This window comes from Bactrocera tryoni, chromosome 5, assembly GCF_016617805.1.
Source record: "Bactrocera tryoni isolate S06 chromosome 5, CSIRO_BtryS06_freeze2, whole genome shotgun sequence".
Taxonomy (NCBI): Eukaryota; Metazoa; Arthropoda; class Insecta; order Diptera; family Tephritidae; genus Bactrocera; species Bactrocera tryoni.
In genome coordinates, this window is record NC_052503.1 from 330,376 (window position 1) to 341,707 (window position 11,332).

Consider the following 11,332-nt stretch of genomic DNA (forward strand, 5'->3'; position numbering starts at 1 on the left):
GCTACAATTATTATAATCCGAAAATATGTAACCTTTTTTTTTGCAAGAAAACAATTTGTAGAAATAAGTAAATTTCTCTTTTTTTATTATTCCCATAACATTTTTTCAACCATATAAAAATTTAAACAGTTCAAGAACTCAAAACATGCGCTACATCAGCTCGAACCAACCTACCCGAATGATTATGTATGGTAACAAATGTCCACATACAGATTTGGCAACGGCAATGGCAATAGATTTGACAGTTGGTATGCAATAAACTTCAGCTTGTCGAGATGCTCCGTTATGGTTATCGAGATAATATTTATTGTCTGTGAAAATTAATCCATTTGACATTTCTACATAAAACATTAACATCAATGTTTACGTTTTATGTTGGTTCTTTAAACGACATTAATGTAGCCGTAGAGATATAATAGATTTTAGAGTAGAATCACGTAGAATGACAAGAACCAGTCACAAGAAAAATCGTCCGTTCGATTTTAAGTTAATATCATTGGTCCAACCGCATCCAGTACTATACCACCGGCAATGGGGTGGACTTTCAACATTCGAATGCATGAAAGAAAAAAATCGAATATGGAGTACTATTGCTTCAGAAATGGGAACTACTCGTAAGAACTATTATAAATATTGGAGCATAATATTATTTTTATTTTATGTTTTGTATGTTTATAGCTGGTTTTTGTCTCAGTCGTTGGAATAATCTGAGAAATCATTTCCAGAGGGAACTTCGCCATTGTCACGAATTATGCCCTAAAGAAGGTACAATTCGAGGATCAACATGGCCTTACCTTGAAAGTATGCGTTTTCTTGAGAGAACTGTCTGTATAAACAAATCTAGTAAACGTTCACGTATTAATAAACGTGAAAGATTACGTTTGCATTCCAAGAACTCGGAAGCAAGTGAAGAAACCTTATCGCGATCTTCACCATATAACAATTATCAATACAATGAGACCATTATTGAATATGAAGAACTAACAACTTCGAGCTTCGAGAAAGAAGCTTTTCCGATTTTTCAGAACGAAACTGAATTTAATCACGAACGGATGTTAAATTATGAACGAATGGCAACATTATTTAACAACGTCCCCAACGAAATTAAAGACCATATCGAGCGCAGAATAATGACTTACTTATGCAAGTGTCAATTGCGAGCAATAGCAAATGATGGTATTGCCGACATAGAAATTTGATCCCAATAAAACAATATATTAATATAAATTATTTACCAGCCTATATTTATATTCCCAAACGCATATACTTAAATACGCACAAGCATTACAATAGAGTCATAATTCATTTACAAAAAACCAGAAATAGCTAGTCTAATATTAATGGCAGCTAAACAGATACTTTATCCAGATCAATCCACGATATTTTTGGTTTTTGTAGAAACTCATCAGGCGATAGCTGGTCCAGAGAAACAATTTGTTCTCTTACATACTTCACTAGACGTTCAATCTTTACGACGTCATTACAGTTCATGGCAAAGAACCGACGCCATAAAGCGCCAGATAATACTCGATCATCTGACATAATGCCTTCGTCGTAAGCAATTAATGCGGCCTGAAATTGTTCCGAAAGGATTTCTATTTGTTGTCGCGTTCTCGATGGGTTATGTGCCTGCAAATAAACACTGTTTAAGGCAAAATATATGCAAGTTTCAAGGTTATAGAAAACTTGCGCCTAGTTTCTTAGCACGCGTATTTACATCGCCCCACATAACTTCAACAATACAGTTTCGAATAAAACGACCATTTTCTCCAGATTCCGAACCCTCAGCCATAGCTCGCACAAGTAGCATCCATACATGTAATTCAGTAACCAGAAACCATGAGTTGAATGTGTTGGGCATATCAAAAGCTTTAAAAAAACTTAAATAGTTTATTTTATCAGCAACACTTTCGTACAACATGTGACTGGCCACCCTTAAGCGCTAAGCAATAAAATCTTTAATTATTATTTATTACAAACAAAAATGTATTCATTAAATGCAATCCTAACCGTTTTTGTATTCGGTGCGAAGCCCACTTTGTTCAAAACACGCTTCAATATATTGCTATCCGATCTCTCATGATTATTATTAACTACATTTGTTCCAGATGTACTGCATTTCCTATAGTTCTGTGTCCATACCTTCCATCCATTATTGAAGGCATTAGTATTGTTGCACACTAGAATATTACGCTGTAAAAACTATTAATATGCATAGTTACTCGTTTATGTACACATATATGTATATGGGCTTTTCAAATTCGCATACACCAGTTTATGTAAGATTTCAATTATTTCACAATTAAATAAAATCCATTATTTTAATTTATTTTACCTCTGCTGAAGCATATTTATTTACAGAAATTCGAGTTAATTGCCTAAGACGTATCATTTCCCAAACTTATTTGTAAATTAATTAAAAAATTTGTAAACACACTTGCACAGGTTTCTCTGGATAGGTACGTTCACTAAGATAATAAAACAACTGGGATATCTATTGTCAAACCCAGCTGATACTACAGTAAACGCGAAAGTTTTGTTTGGATGTGAAAAGTTAAATTCTTTTATTTGTTTTACTTTGTATAGAAAGATGCCTATTTTAATAAAAACGTAAGTACTCGAGTAGTTGTTTTAGAGAGGATGTTTATTTCAATATGCTTTCTTGTATTTTCTATTTATTTTTTCATATTATATCGATATTTTTAAGATTGAACTTTCTAAATATAGATTGATAGTAATATAATGTTTTACAGATCTTCACCAACTACACTTGAGGAATATGCAATTGTTGAGTTGCAGGGAGATCTCGAAATTCGTTCTGGAGAGAATATTCATAATCTGTTCATAGGGGACTTATATTATAATAAATACGGGCAGCCTGTAAAATATCTTAAAAAATTTTGTGTGACAGCTGTTGGTTTATCAATTTAGTTTTATAAATTTTAGATACTTATAATTGGGCATCATATTTTGCAAGGACGAGAGCAAAAACTCGAAAAACCTTTCGCAGTGCTTGAAAAATTGAAAAGTAAGGATGGAAAGTCTTTATTAAACGATACAAATATGGATTCCAACACTACACTTAATAGAACAATTGATTGTACAATTTTAGACAGCACAGTTGCTCTGGAAAATAAATCACGACAAAATACGGAATACGTAGTTCGTGCTTTATGCACAAAAAAACTCATCTTTAAATCGCGTCCAAAACCTATTATTGCAAATGTTGCAACTTCCGTTTGAAATGAAAACTATTAATAAAATGTTTATATTTTTATAATAAACCCATAATACATTCAAATATTTTAAGATTTTTTTCATTACACTATTTCCATTTCTCTTTCTATACCTACGAACTTCAGTTGTTCAGTAGGCCCATATCTATAGTCGAAGAACAGCTCTTCTCCAGGTTGAATTGCACGTTTAGCAAATATTCCAATTCTATGATCTCCTGTTACCATCATTACCTTAGCGTAGCAATTCGGATTAATAGAATGGTTGGCAAAACGAATTTTATTGCCTTTTCTCGTGGCGTCAACAACGAAGTCATTGTTTAGATTAAATAAAAATGAGCACATATACTTGTCATACACTTTGCCCCTCCGATCGGCTTCGTCTTGCGAAATGATTTCGCCACAATACTCTGAAATAAACTCGTTTTTTTGAGCGCCTTCTTTAAGAAATATTCCCCATCCCGCTATATCAGAAGGCGCCATTAAAAGATGTTTATCTGGAAACAACAAAATTGATACAGGAGTACAATAATCACAAAGCTTAAGGTTTCTTACGTAATCCACGCTGCACACACACATTCTTGCAAGTAATTTTTGTCAGCTTGAATTGATCGGCACCGCAAGCCTGACATAAATCTGGATCGCACTCACGCACCGCCAAATAACACGGACATTGCTTCGTGTTACACTGCGCCTTGCAACGACAACCAGGAAACCGATTTTGACAATCACTACTGCAGTTGCAAAATTTCTCGCAGAAGTTCTGAGTTTGAATGCAAGAGCAATTCATGTCGCAGGGTCCAGTATGATCACATGGTGTATAGTTATAGACGTGATTTGAAGAAGAATCTTTCTTTAGTTGAATTTTTCGACAATGCAATGACCAAAGGCGTTGCTTCTTCTTCTTTTTACGTGGTGGAGTGTAATCTTGACGTAATTCTTCAATACAAAATTCTGCTTCCTCTTTTTGAGCAAACTCATACACCTGAAACGAAATTTCGTTATTCGATAAAAATAAATTAAAAGTAAAAACACTATTTGAATATGAATTTCTTACCTGTTGACATGTTTTTGTAAGCATAGTTTGAGCGATAGCGCAATAGTTTTTCAAAAATACTTTATGCAACGTTCGAAATAAAGATTGATCAGCGCCAGTCCAGTCACATTTTGAGTTTGATGTGTTCATCATTCCGGCTAATTTAATCAATTTTATTTTAAATATATTTACATATATCAAACAAACAAATATATTTCTGTGTTTTACCCATTATAGAGTTGATTTCTGCGGAAACAGCACTGTTAACAACAATACTATTTTCTTTTCCATTTTCTGCATTGAAGTCTTTATTACTAAATTGACTGTTACTGTCGTTGCTGTCTTCAGAGCTGGCTTCGTTACAAGAATCAATTGGTGGTGTTTTACTGTCAGCAGCTAATTTTTCTTTCATACCATCCTGTGAAAAAAAATCAAGGTTATAACTAAGAGTAAAAAAAAATATATATTCCGCATTTCTCACCAATAACATATAACATGCATTGCTACAAGGTTCTGTAAATGGTTTCAACTCAGGAAAACGCCGTTTCTGTAGATTTGGTCCTGCATGTCCCACTTGAAGGCCTATTTCAAATCAAAAAAACTATTAGGTAATCAAAAGTATAAAATAATTAATCAAGTTAATAGAGATTATATTTAGTAACTTTTATTTAAATGTATATGTTCTAACATTAAGAGAAGACATAATAAAATGGAATTAATGGATGTGTCGTGTTCTTAAATGGCATGAGTTTGGTGCTACAACTGTTTTTTACTAACTTGATTAGAAACAAAAACGTATTTAATGCACCCCGAAAAATCTAATCAAATAAATTGTTTACGAACATACATTGATACTTAATTTTCCAAACATCCACATAGACATGGATCACTAGCACTTTAAAAGGCTTAATGCTAAGAAAGACATGAAATGTGCATGATCCTCCCAATATATGTATGTATGTATAGTGCAAACATATGTTATCATTATAATATTTGTAATTGAAAATAAAATAACTTTCATATATAGATTTTTTATTTATTTTATGTGCATAGTAAAAATGGAAATATTGAGGCTCTGCAAAAGATATCATGATTTGATATTTCTGCATCAGTAGTTATCAGCAGTGGTTATGATGGCGATTGGTTATATGAAAAATGTGAACGATTTCGATTAAGTCAAAATGTCAGGTTTAAGTACATATGCATTATTAACTACAACTCACCGTTTATTTGGTGACCTAAATTGCATTCATTTGCAGAGTCGAAATTTCGGTTGCATTTTAAGAGTCATTATCATATTTAAAGATTCATTTCGGTAATAATTGGCAAACGTATATTGCACGAAAAAGAAAAAGGAAATATAATAAGCTATATGCAGCATCAACCGTTGGTGCTTTTTTCTTTGTATTATTTATTACTAATCGGCATTATTGCCTAAATGATTATTGGTCTTTTTAATAAATTCGATTGTATAATACTTACGATGAAGGAAACAGTCATATTTAAAACAACGGCGACAAAATAGAGTGTGGAATGAATGCATTGTGTGCTCTCGTGACACACTTTCTGCTTTTTCACCATCGATATTGGGAGTGCATTCTTGCGGTCTTTCGGGGTCCTGATGCTCGGTTAGTTCAATATACCTGATGAATTGAATAGTGTTGATTTTAATCATAATATTTCAAATAAGGATGTTATAAATACTTTTCTTTTAATTCCTGGGGATTTCCCTTATCTGGAAAATTTGAACTAATGGCTTGGAAAATTATAGGAGTTGGAAAGGGCATCTTTTCTTTTCGCATCTGTTCTTCCTTTGTTTTTGTGTTTTCATCATCTTCAACTAATTGGACATTTCGGCCATCAAATAATGAATCGCTTGATTTTTCATCCCTGGAAAGTGTGTCGGTTTTTTGAGTTTCCGATTTAGCAACACTACTACCAAAACCCACACATGATATTTCTTCTTCTTTAGTATAGTTTCGCATTAAAGCATGTACCAATTCAACGAAAATAGCGTCATCCATAAAAGATGGGTCTTTATCACCATGTACTTTACCATCATAATTTTTTATCAGCTCTTCAATAAATTTACCATCTTTGTCTAGTACTTCATCTCCCATATACGGAATGTTGTGCAACACAGTTTCATCTTCTACCATGAAATTTTGCTGTGTTGGCGCCCATGTATACATTGTAGGTATTGGCGTAACAGCATTTATTATACAAATAGGTACTTTTTGTGGACCTGCACCGTTATAACCAGAAACCTCGGCTTTTTTTATACAATCCAAATGTGGAGGATCATAAGGTTGTGCATGCCAAACTTTTGGCTCGCAGTATAAGTCCTGAACGTTGTAGTTATGTTCTTCCCTACTCAAAAAAGTTGTAATTAAATAGTTAGATAAATAATTTTATTAAAACGAACCAATTTTTGATCCAAGCTTCCTTGATTTCATCAGCTCGTTTATATCGCTTTTGTTGTCTAATTTTCATGTATTCCGTTTTAACACGTCGCTTCCATTCTATGGGAACTTTTGATGCATTCATTTTTGTGTGTACAGAAATTTTACCAATTCAAATTTAAAACTGAATTTAATTTTTTATAACCACCGACTTTTAAGCTATTTCGGAAATAAAATCAAAGAAGAAAAAAATTACTGGCGGCAAATGGATTTACATCTTTCAATGACCATCTGCTAAATGTCAACCAAAACGTCAACTAAGCTGCAACTCTGATTATTTGACGTTTAATTTTAGACAGTTCTTAAAGCGGTCCTACATTACTGATATCAGTTGTCAGAAAACAAACATACCTATTATTTTAGGACTAATAAATATCCTGATGTAAAATTTAACTTTAGAAATTTAATGGAAATAATTGAATGTCTTAAAAAGTCGCAAATGAAATGAAAATGTTAATGTAGATTTTTTGTTTTTTGATTTTTAAAATAAAACATCAATCGAACTGTAAAATCGTACATAAATTATTCGAAACATGGAACCATCAGCATGTGAAGGTATTTATGGTTCTGATAGGATTTTATTTATTGCATTTTTATAAAGTTTTTGTTTATTGAAGTTAATACAAAGTTTATTTACAGATTTGAAAGCATTTGAGCGCAGGCTCACGGAAGTAGTATCGTCTTATGGGCCCACTACATTGCGGTGGCGGGGTAAGCGAATAAATATAGATTTATACATTTGTTTTAATTTTATTATTAATATTGATAAAATATAATTGCAGTAGTTCTCGCCACAATTTCTATATGTACAGCTATTGGAGCGTTTTATTGGCTTAGAGATCCACGCACCTCAATTGTGCCTCTAATAGAATCATTGTTATTGCATCCAATATTTACGATTGCCACCTTAATGCTGAGTAATACTATAAAATTGATAAAATACTAATAAATCCTAATGCCACTATTTTTATCTTAGTTATTCTCTTTGTTATGGGCATACATAAATTAGTATTTGCTCCCAAAATTATTACGACTCGGATGCGGACCGTACTTAGCGATTTCAATATGAGTTGTGATGACACGGGAAAACTGATTCTTAAACCTCGACCAAATAATAATCTAGACGGCAGTATTCGTTAGAGGAAATACATACTGTTTAAATCTACGACAGATTGGGGGTTTTGGCACCAAATGAAGTTAAAATTATAATAACGATACTTTATCACGCTATTATAAATTGGATTGTTTAGTAAAGTGTTTCCGTTTTAGAATTTTTTTTATATTAATTTGACAAAACAGCTAATTTATGTAACTCGATTTAATTGAAATTGTAATCATAATATAAAATATATAATTTGCAAACGCGTATAAACTTTCGTTTATTTACTTCTCTCAATGAACTTTTTTTATATAAGACCTTAAAGTTGTAATCTAATAGTCTCCAGGGATTTGACTTAAAATAAATATATGTATATAATCTGAGTGAAATATGTAAAATAAATTTACATCACTTTAAGCAAGAGAAAGTTCAGTTATAGTTTATTTCTGCATCTATTTCATTCAGTATACCGTCTTGCTTACCTTACTTATATATAACAAAAATTTTTGTCGATACAAATTTTGTTCTTTTATTATAGTTTACTTCTGCATCTATTTCATTCAGTTTACTTTCTTGCTTACCTTACATATACATATATAACAAAAATTTTTGTTGATACAAATTTCGTTCATTTAGCTTCGACATTTAGTTGCGTTATATTCATTTTATAAAAACAAGTTTTATGTTCTATTATACTTCGATATATACATACTTGCACATGTACTTATTTTCTCTTTTCGGAGTATAAACACCCTAGATTCATAAATACATATGTATACATAGTTTGTGATATACAAGCAATGTGTTATAAATGCAATTCATTTGTTCAGATACTTAAGTATATACAAATTAATTTAAATTTTTACTAAAGAACCGCAACAAAATAATCTATATTTAATGTTTCCTATATATATGTATACAATTATAAATAAAATTAACTGGTTAATAAGTCAATTAAGAATATATAATTTTTGGTATTTTATGAAATACTCGTGTTGAGTCTGGGTTTCTGACTTTTCATGTTCTATAATCATGCGAATCTTAAATTTTTACCTAATAAATGATCTTATTTGCTAAATATTAAAATTATTTTCTAAATTTAAAACTTTTATCATTAACTAAACTTTGACGCATTTTTATTTTTTAACTTAGTATATGATACGTTTGCAAAATTTGGATTATGCCACAGTTATACGTTTTTTTCTGATGTTTTATTCTCTAAGCAGATATGTTGGCTATGTCCATCGTTATTTCGATAACTTATAAATTATAAAACTTTAACAATAGGACTGACTGAGCTATGCGTCTTCTAGTATGAACATGTTATAATCATATACAATAACTATTAAAACTTTTAACGTTATAGTTTTTAATATTAAATGCTTTTGTTTCGAAGTACTCACGTGTGCTATCATACTTCGTTTATACCTCATGTTTAATTTACAAAATTGTATGTACTTTCATGGAATAATTTTGAATTTATAGACTAATATATAAAAAAAAAAATTTGTATGCATTTTATAAATCTTTTCATGTGGTAGTAAATACTTTACATGAAGGGTTGGTAGTGAATGTAATTGAAAATAGTAGCGGGGTTCATGGCAGTTGGTTCCTGCGCATATACGCTTGTCTGCTGTTATTATTATGCTGCCAATAAATTACGTATATTCTTCGGTGTGTTTTCTTCATTGAGATGTTTTGTCGTGTAACGCAATGCGTTTAACAAAGGTTCTGCCTTTATGGCCGGTTGTGCCTGTAGCAGTCGTACACAACCTTTGACGTCTACATGTGAGCCTCGAGCGAATGCTCCAACCGGATGAACATGGTCATACAAAATTACAAGCCCAACCATTACTCGCAGAACTAGTAGATGCGTTTCCTCTCGCTCGATTTGTTGAAGCAATTTGCTATAATTGGCCAAATAGATAAAATCCGGTGAAATTTAATACAATGTGTTTAACTTAAAATAACTTACGGATTTTCAAGCATTCTTAAACAAACTTTCGCCATAGTTCCCAGAGTCTCCGTCGTATTCTCGACATCGTTGGCGTTATCGTGAACGAACTTTGATGTTGCCTCACTAAGCACTTTCAGCATGGGTGTAGCGTGAGCATAGAACAAAGACATGCGGTTTGCCAATTCTGTACTCACTAACGAGTAATTTGTCTGGTCGATACGCTGTCGAGTCACAATACGTCTATAGTAACTGAAATCATTTTGTATAGCTGGTGTCTTCATCTAAAATTGTAAAATAAATATATACACATGTACATATGTAAGTAGATTAGTTATGGTTTAATACAATTCCCAGTTGTTGTTGTTTTAACGGATTCTCAGTCCCCGTTAGGATGGTAAGGGTTATCTGTGTTGTCGTCGACGTCATCTAACGGGAGGCCCAGGAAACGTGCTGTTTCGACGTGGTCGGACCAAAGGGAAAAGGGTGTTAGATGAGTAGGGTTGTCAGGGCATGCAAAGAGGTGGTCAGTGTCATGCGAAGAGTCGTTGCATGCACGAAATACATTGGATATGTCGGGGTCTATTCTGGATAAGTTGGAGTTTAATCTGCTACAATATCCAGAACGAAGCTGCGCTAGGGTCACTCACGTTTCTCGCGGCAACTTGAGCTCTTCGTCTGCGATGGGTGGTGGTTTGACTCCAAGAACGTCATTCACGGGAAGGGAGTCGGTGAAGGTGTTGATGGCTCCACTGTGAATGGCGATTAGTAGCTCTCGGAAGTCAGTTGCGTCCGAAGTCCGGTCGGCGTACTGTACGATGTCGTCGACGTAGTCAAGGAAAGACCGCTGTAAGGTGTCGCGCTCATTAGCGAAAACGGTTGCTTCGGCTGGGAAATTGGGGCGGATTTCCGCTATTCTTCCAACCGGTGAAGGTGTTGATGGCTCCACTGTGAATGGCGATCAGTAGCTCTCGGAAGTCAGTTGCGTCCGAAGTCCGGTCGGCGTACTGTACGATGTCGTCGACGTAGTCAAGGAAAGACCGCTGTAAGGTGTCGCGCTCATTAGCGTAAACGGTTGCTTCGGCTGGGAAATTGGGGATTTCCGCTATTCTTCCAACCGGTATGATGCGAGCGGTAGCTGCTGCGATCACCTTACGGAATCCACGTTCGCCAACGCATACGTCCGTAGGAATAGAGCGTTAAAGGTGCTCTCAGTAAATTCTGTGAAGCCGACCCACTTAGCTTTGTTAAAGTTAACGAAGGTACGGTTGTCCACAGAAACAAAATCAGGAGGTTTCTCGATTGAGATAATTATGGGCAGATGGTTTGATGCGAGAGTTAGCATAGGTCGCCAGGTCGCCAATTTATCAAACCACCACTAGCAATGGTAATAGCGGGCGAGCTATTACAGGTGCCCATAACACTGGTGGGGGCCTTGTCATTCATTGTGCAGAATGTCGAATCGTCAATCTGTTCCGCCAGCTCCATCGCCCTACGATCGTTTGACAGGCAGGAATTGCAAAGATCGTGGTGCGCGTTAAAGTCGAT

General features: G+C 33.9%; 6 protein-coding genes across 11 annotated transcripts in view; 3 read left to right on the forward strand and 3 right to left on the reverse strand.

Annotated features, from left to right (window-relative positions):
- Nucleotides 1-337: 337 nt before the first annotated feature.
- Nucleotides 338-1,230, forward strand: LOC120778638 (transcription factor Adf-1). Its single transcript, XM_040110537.1, has 2 exons — nucleotides 338-614; nucleotides 679-1,230. Exons 1-2 carry the CDS (start codon nucleotides 443-445, stop codon nucleotides 1,197-1,199), a joined length of 693 nt encoding a protein of 230 aa, XP_039966471.1. The 5' UTR covers nucleotides 338-442; the 3' UTR covers nucleotides 1,200-1,230.
- On the reverse strand, nucleotides 1,218-2,475 carry LOC120778637 (ubiquinol-cytochrome-c reductase complex assembly factor 1). 2 transcript variants are annotated; one of them, XM_040110536.1, is made up of 4 exons: nucleotides 2,336-2,475; nucleotides 2,011-2,193; nucleotides 1,691-1,942; nucleotides 1,218-1,629 (listed from the first exon to the last, which is right to left on the reverse strand). In XM_040110536.1, exons 1-4 carry the CDS (start codon nucleotides 2,390-2,392, stop codon nucleotides 1,348-1,350), a joined length of 774 nt encoding a protein of 257 aa, XP_039966470.1. In that variant the 5' UTR covers nucleotides 2,393-2,475; the 3' UTR covers nucleotides 1,218-1,347. The 2 variants fall into 2 exon arrangements, with proteins under 2 accessions (XP_039966470.1, XP_039966468.1); XM_040110534.1 differs by having other exon boundaries at nucleotides 2,011-2,202; nucleotides 2,336-2,474.
- A 30-nt stretch (nucleotides 2,476-2,505) lies between these two features.
- LOC120778639 (chromosome transmission fidelity protein 8 homolog) lies at nucleotides 2,506-3,303 on the forward strand. The gene is made up of 3 exons (XM_040110538.1): nucleotides 2,506-2,610; nucleotides 2,754-2,880; nucleotides 2,947-3,303. The coding sequence occupies exons 1-3, from the start codon at nucleotides 2,591-2,593 to the stop codon at nucleotides 3,241-3,243; spliced, it is 444 nt and encodes a 147-aa protein (XP_039966472.1). The 5' UTR covers nucleotides 2,506-2,590; the 3' UTR covers nucleotides 3,244-3,303.
- LOC120778634 (histone-lysine N-methyltransferase E(z)) lies at nucleotides 3,259-6,965 on the reverse strand. 2 transcript variants are annotated; one of them, XM_040110529.1, is made up of 9 exons: nucleotides 6,695-6,965; nucleotides 5,974-6,639; nucleotides 5,752-5,912; nucleotides 5,493-5,507; nucleotides 4,751-4,851; nucleotides 4,498-4,687; nucleotides 4,291-4,427; nucleotides 3,789-4,218; nucleotides 3,259-3,730 (listed from the first exon to the last, which is right to left on the reverse strand). In XM_040110529.1, exons 1-9 carry the CDS (start codon nucleotides 6,814-6,816, stop codon nucleotides 3,321-3,323), a joined length of 2,232 nt encoding a protein of 743 aa, XP_039966463.1. In that variant the 5' UTR covers nucleotides 6,817-6,965; the 3' UTR covers nucleotides 3,259-3,320. The 2 variants fall into 2 exon arrangements, with proteins under 2 accessions (XP_039966463.1, XP_039966464.1); XM_040110530.1 differs by lacking the exon at nucleotides 5,493-5,507 and having other exon boundaries at nucleotides 6,695-6,964.
- Nucleotides 6,966-7,033: 68 nt separating this feature from the next.
- Nucleotides 7,034-8,065, forward strand: LOC120778640 (nuclear envelope phosphatase-regulatory subunit 1 homolog). Of its 2 annotated transcripts, none has more exons than XM_040110540.1 (4): nucleotides 7,034-7,286; nucleotides 7,371-7,442; nucleotides 7,517-7,648; nucleotides 7,708-8,065. In XM_040110540.1, the coding sequence occupies exons 1-4, from the start codon at nucleotides 7,265-7,267 to the stop codon at nucleotides 7,869-7,871; spliced, it is 390 nt and encodes a 129-aa protein (XP_039966474.1). In that variant the 5' UTR covers nucleotides 7,034-7,264; the 3' UTR covers nucleotides 7,872-8,065. The 2 variants fall into 2 exon arrangements, with proteins under 2 accessions (XP_039966474.1, XP_039966473.1); XM_040110539.1 differs by having other exon boundaries at nucleotides 7,036-7,286; nucleotides 7,514-7,648.
- A 177-nt stretch (nucleotides 8,066-8,242) lies between these two features.
- LOC120778636 (CYFIP-related Rac1 interactor B) overlaps nucleotides 8,243-11,332 on the reverse strand; it is an 8,719-nt gene continuing 5,629 nt past the window's right edge. For all 3 annotated transcript variants that reach the window (XM_040110533.1, XM_040110531.1, XM_040110532.1), the window contains exons 4-5: nucleotides 9,806-10,068; nucleotides 8,243-9,737 (exon numbers count right to left, since the gene is read on the reverse strand). In XM_040110533.1, coding sequence (XP_039966467.1) covers nucleotides 9,473-9,737; nucleotides 9,806-10,068 — 528 coding nt within the window. In that variant the 3' untranslated portion in view covers nucleotides 8,243-9,472. The remainder of the gene's footprint in view (nucleotides 9,738-9,805; nucleotides 10,069-11,332) is intronic.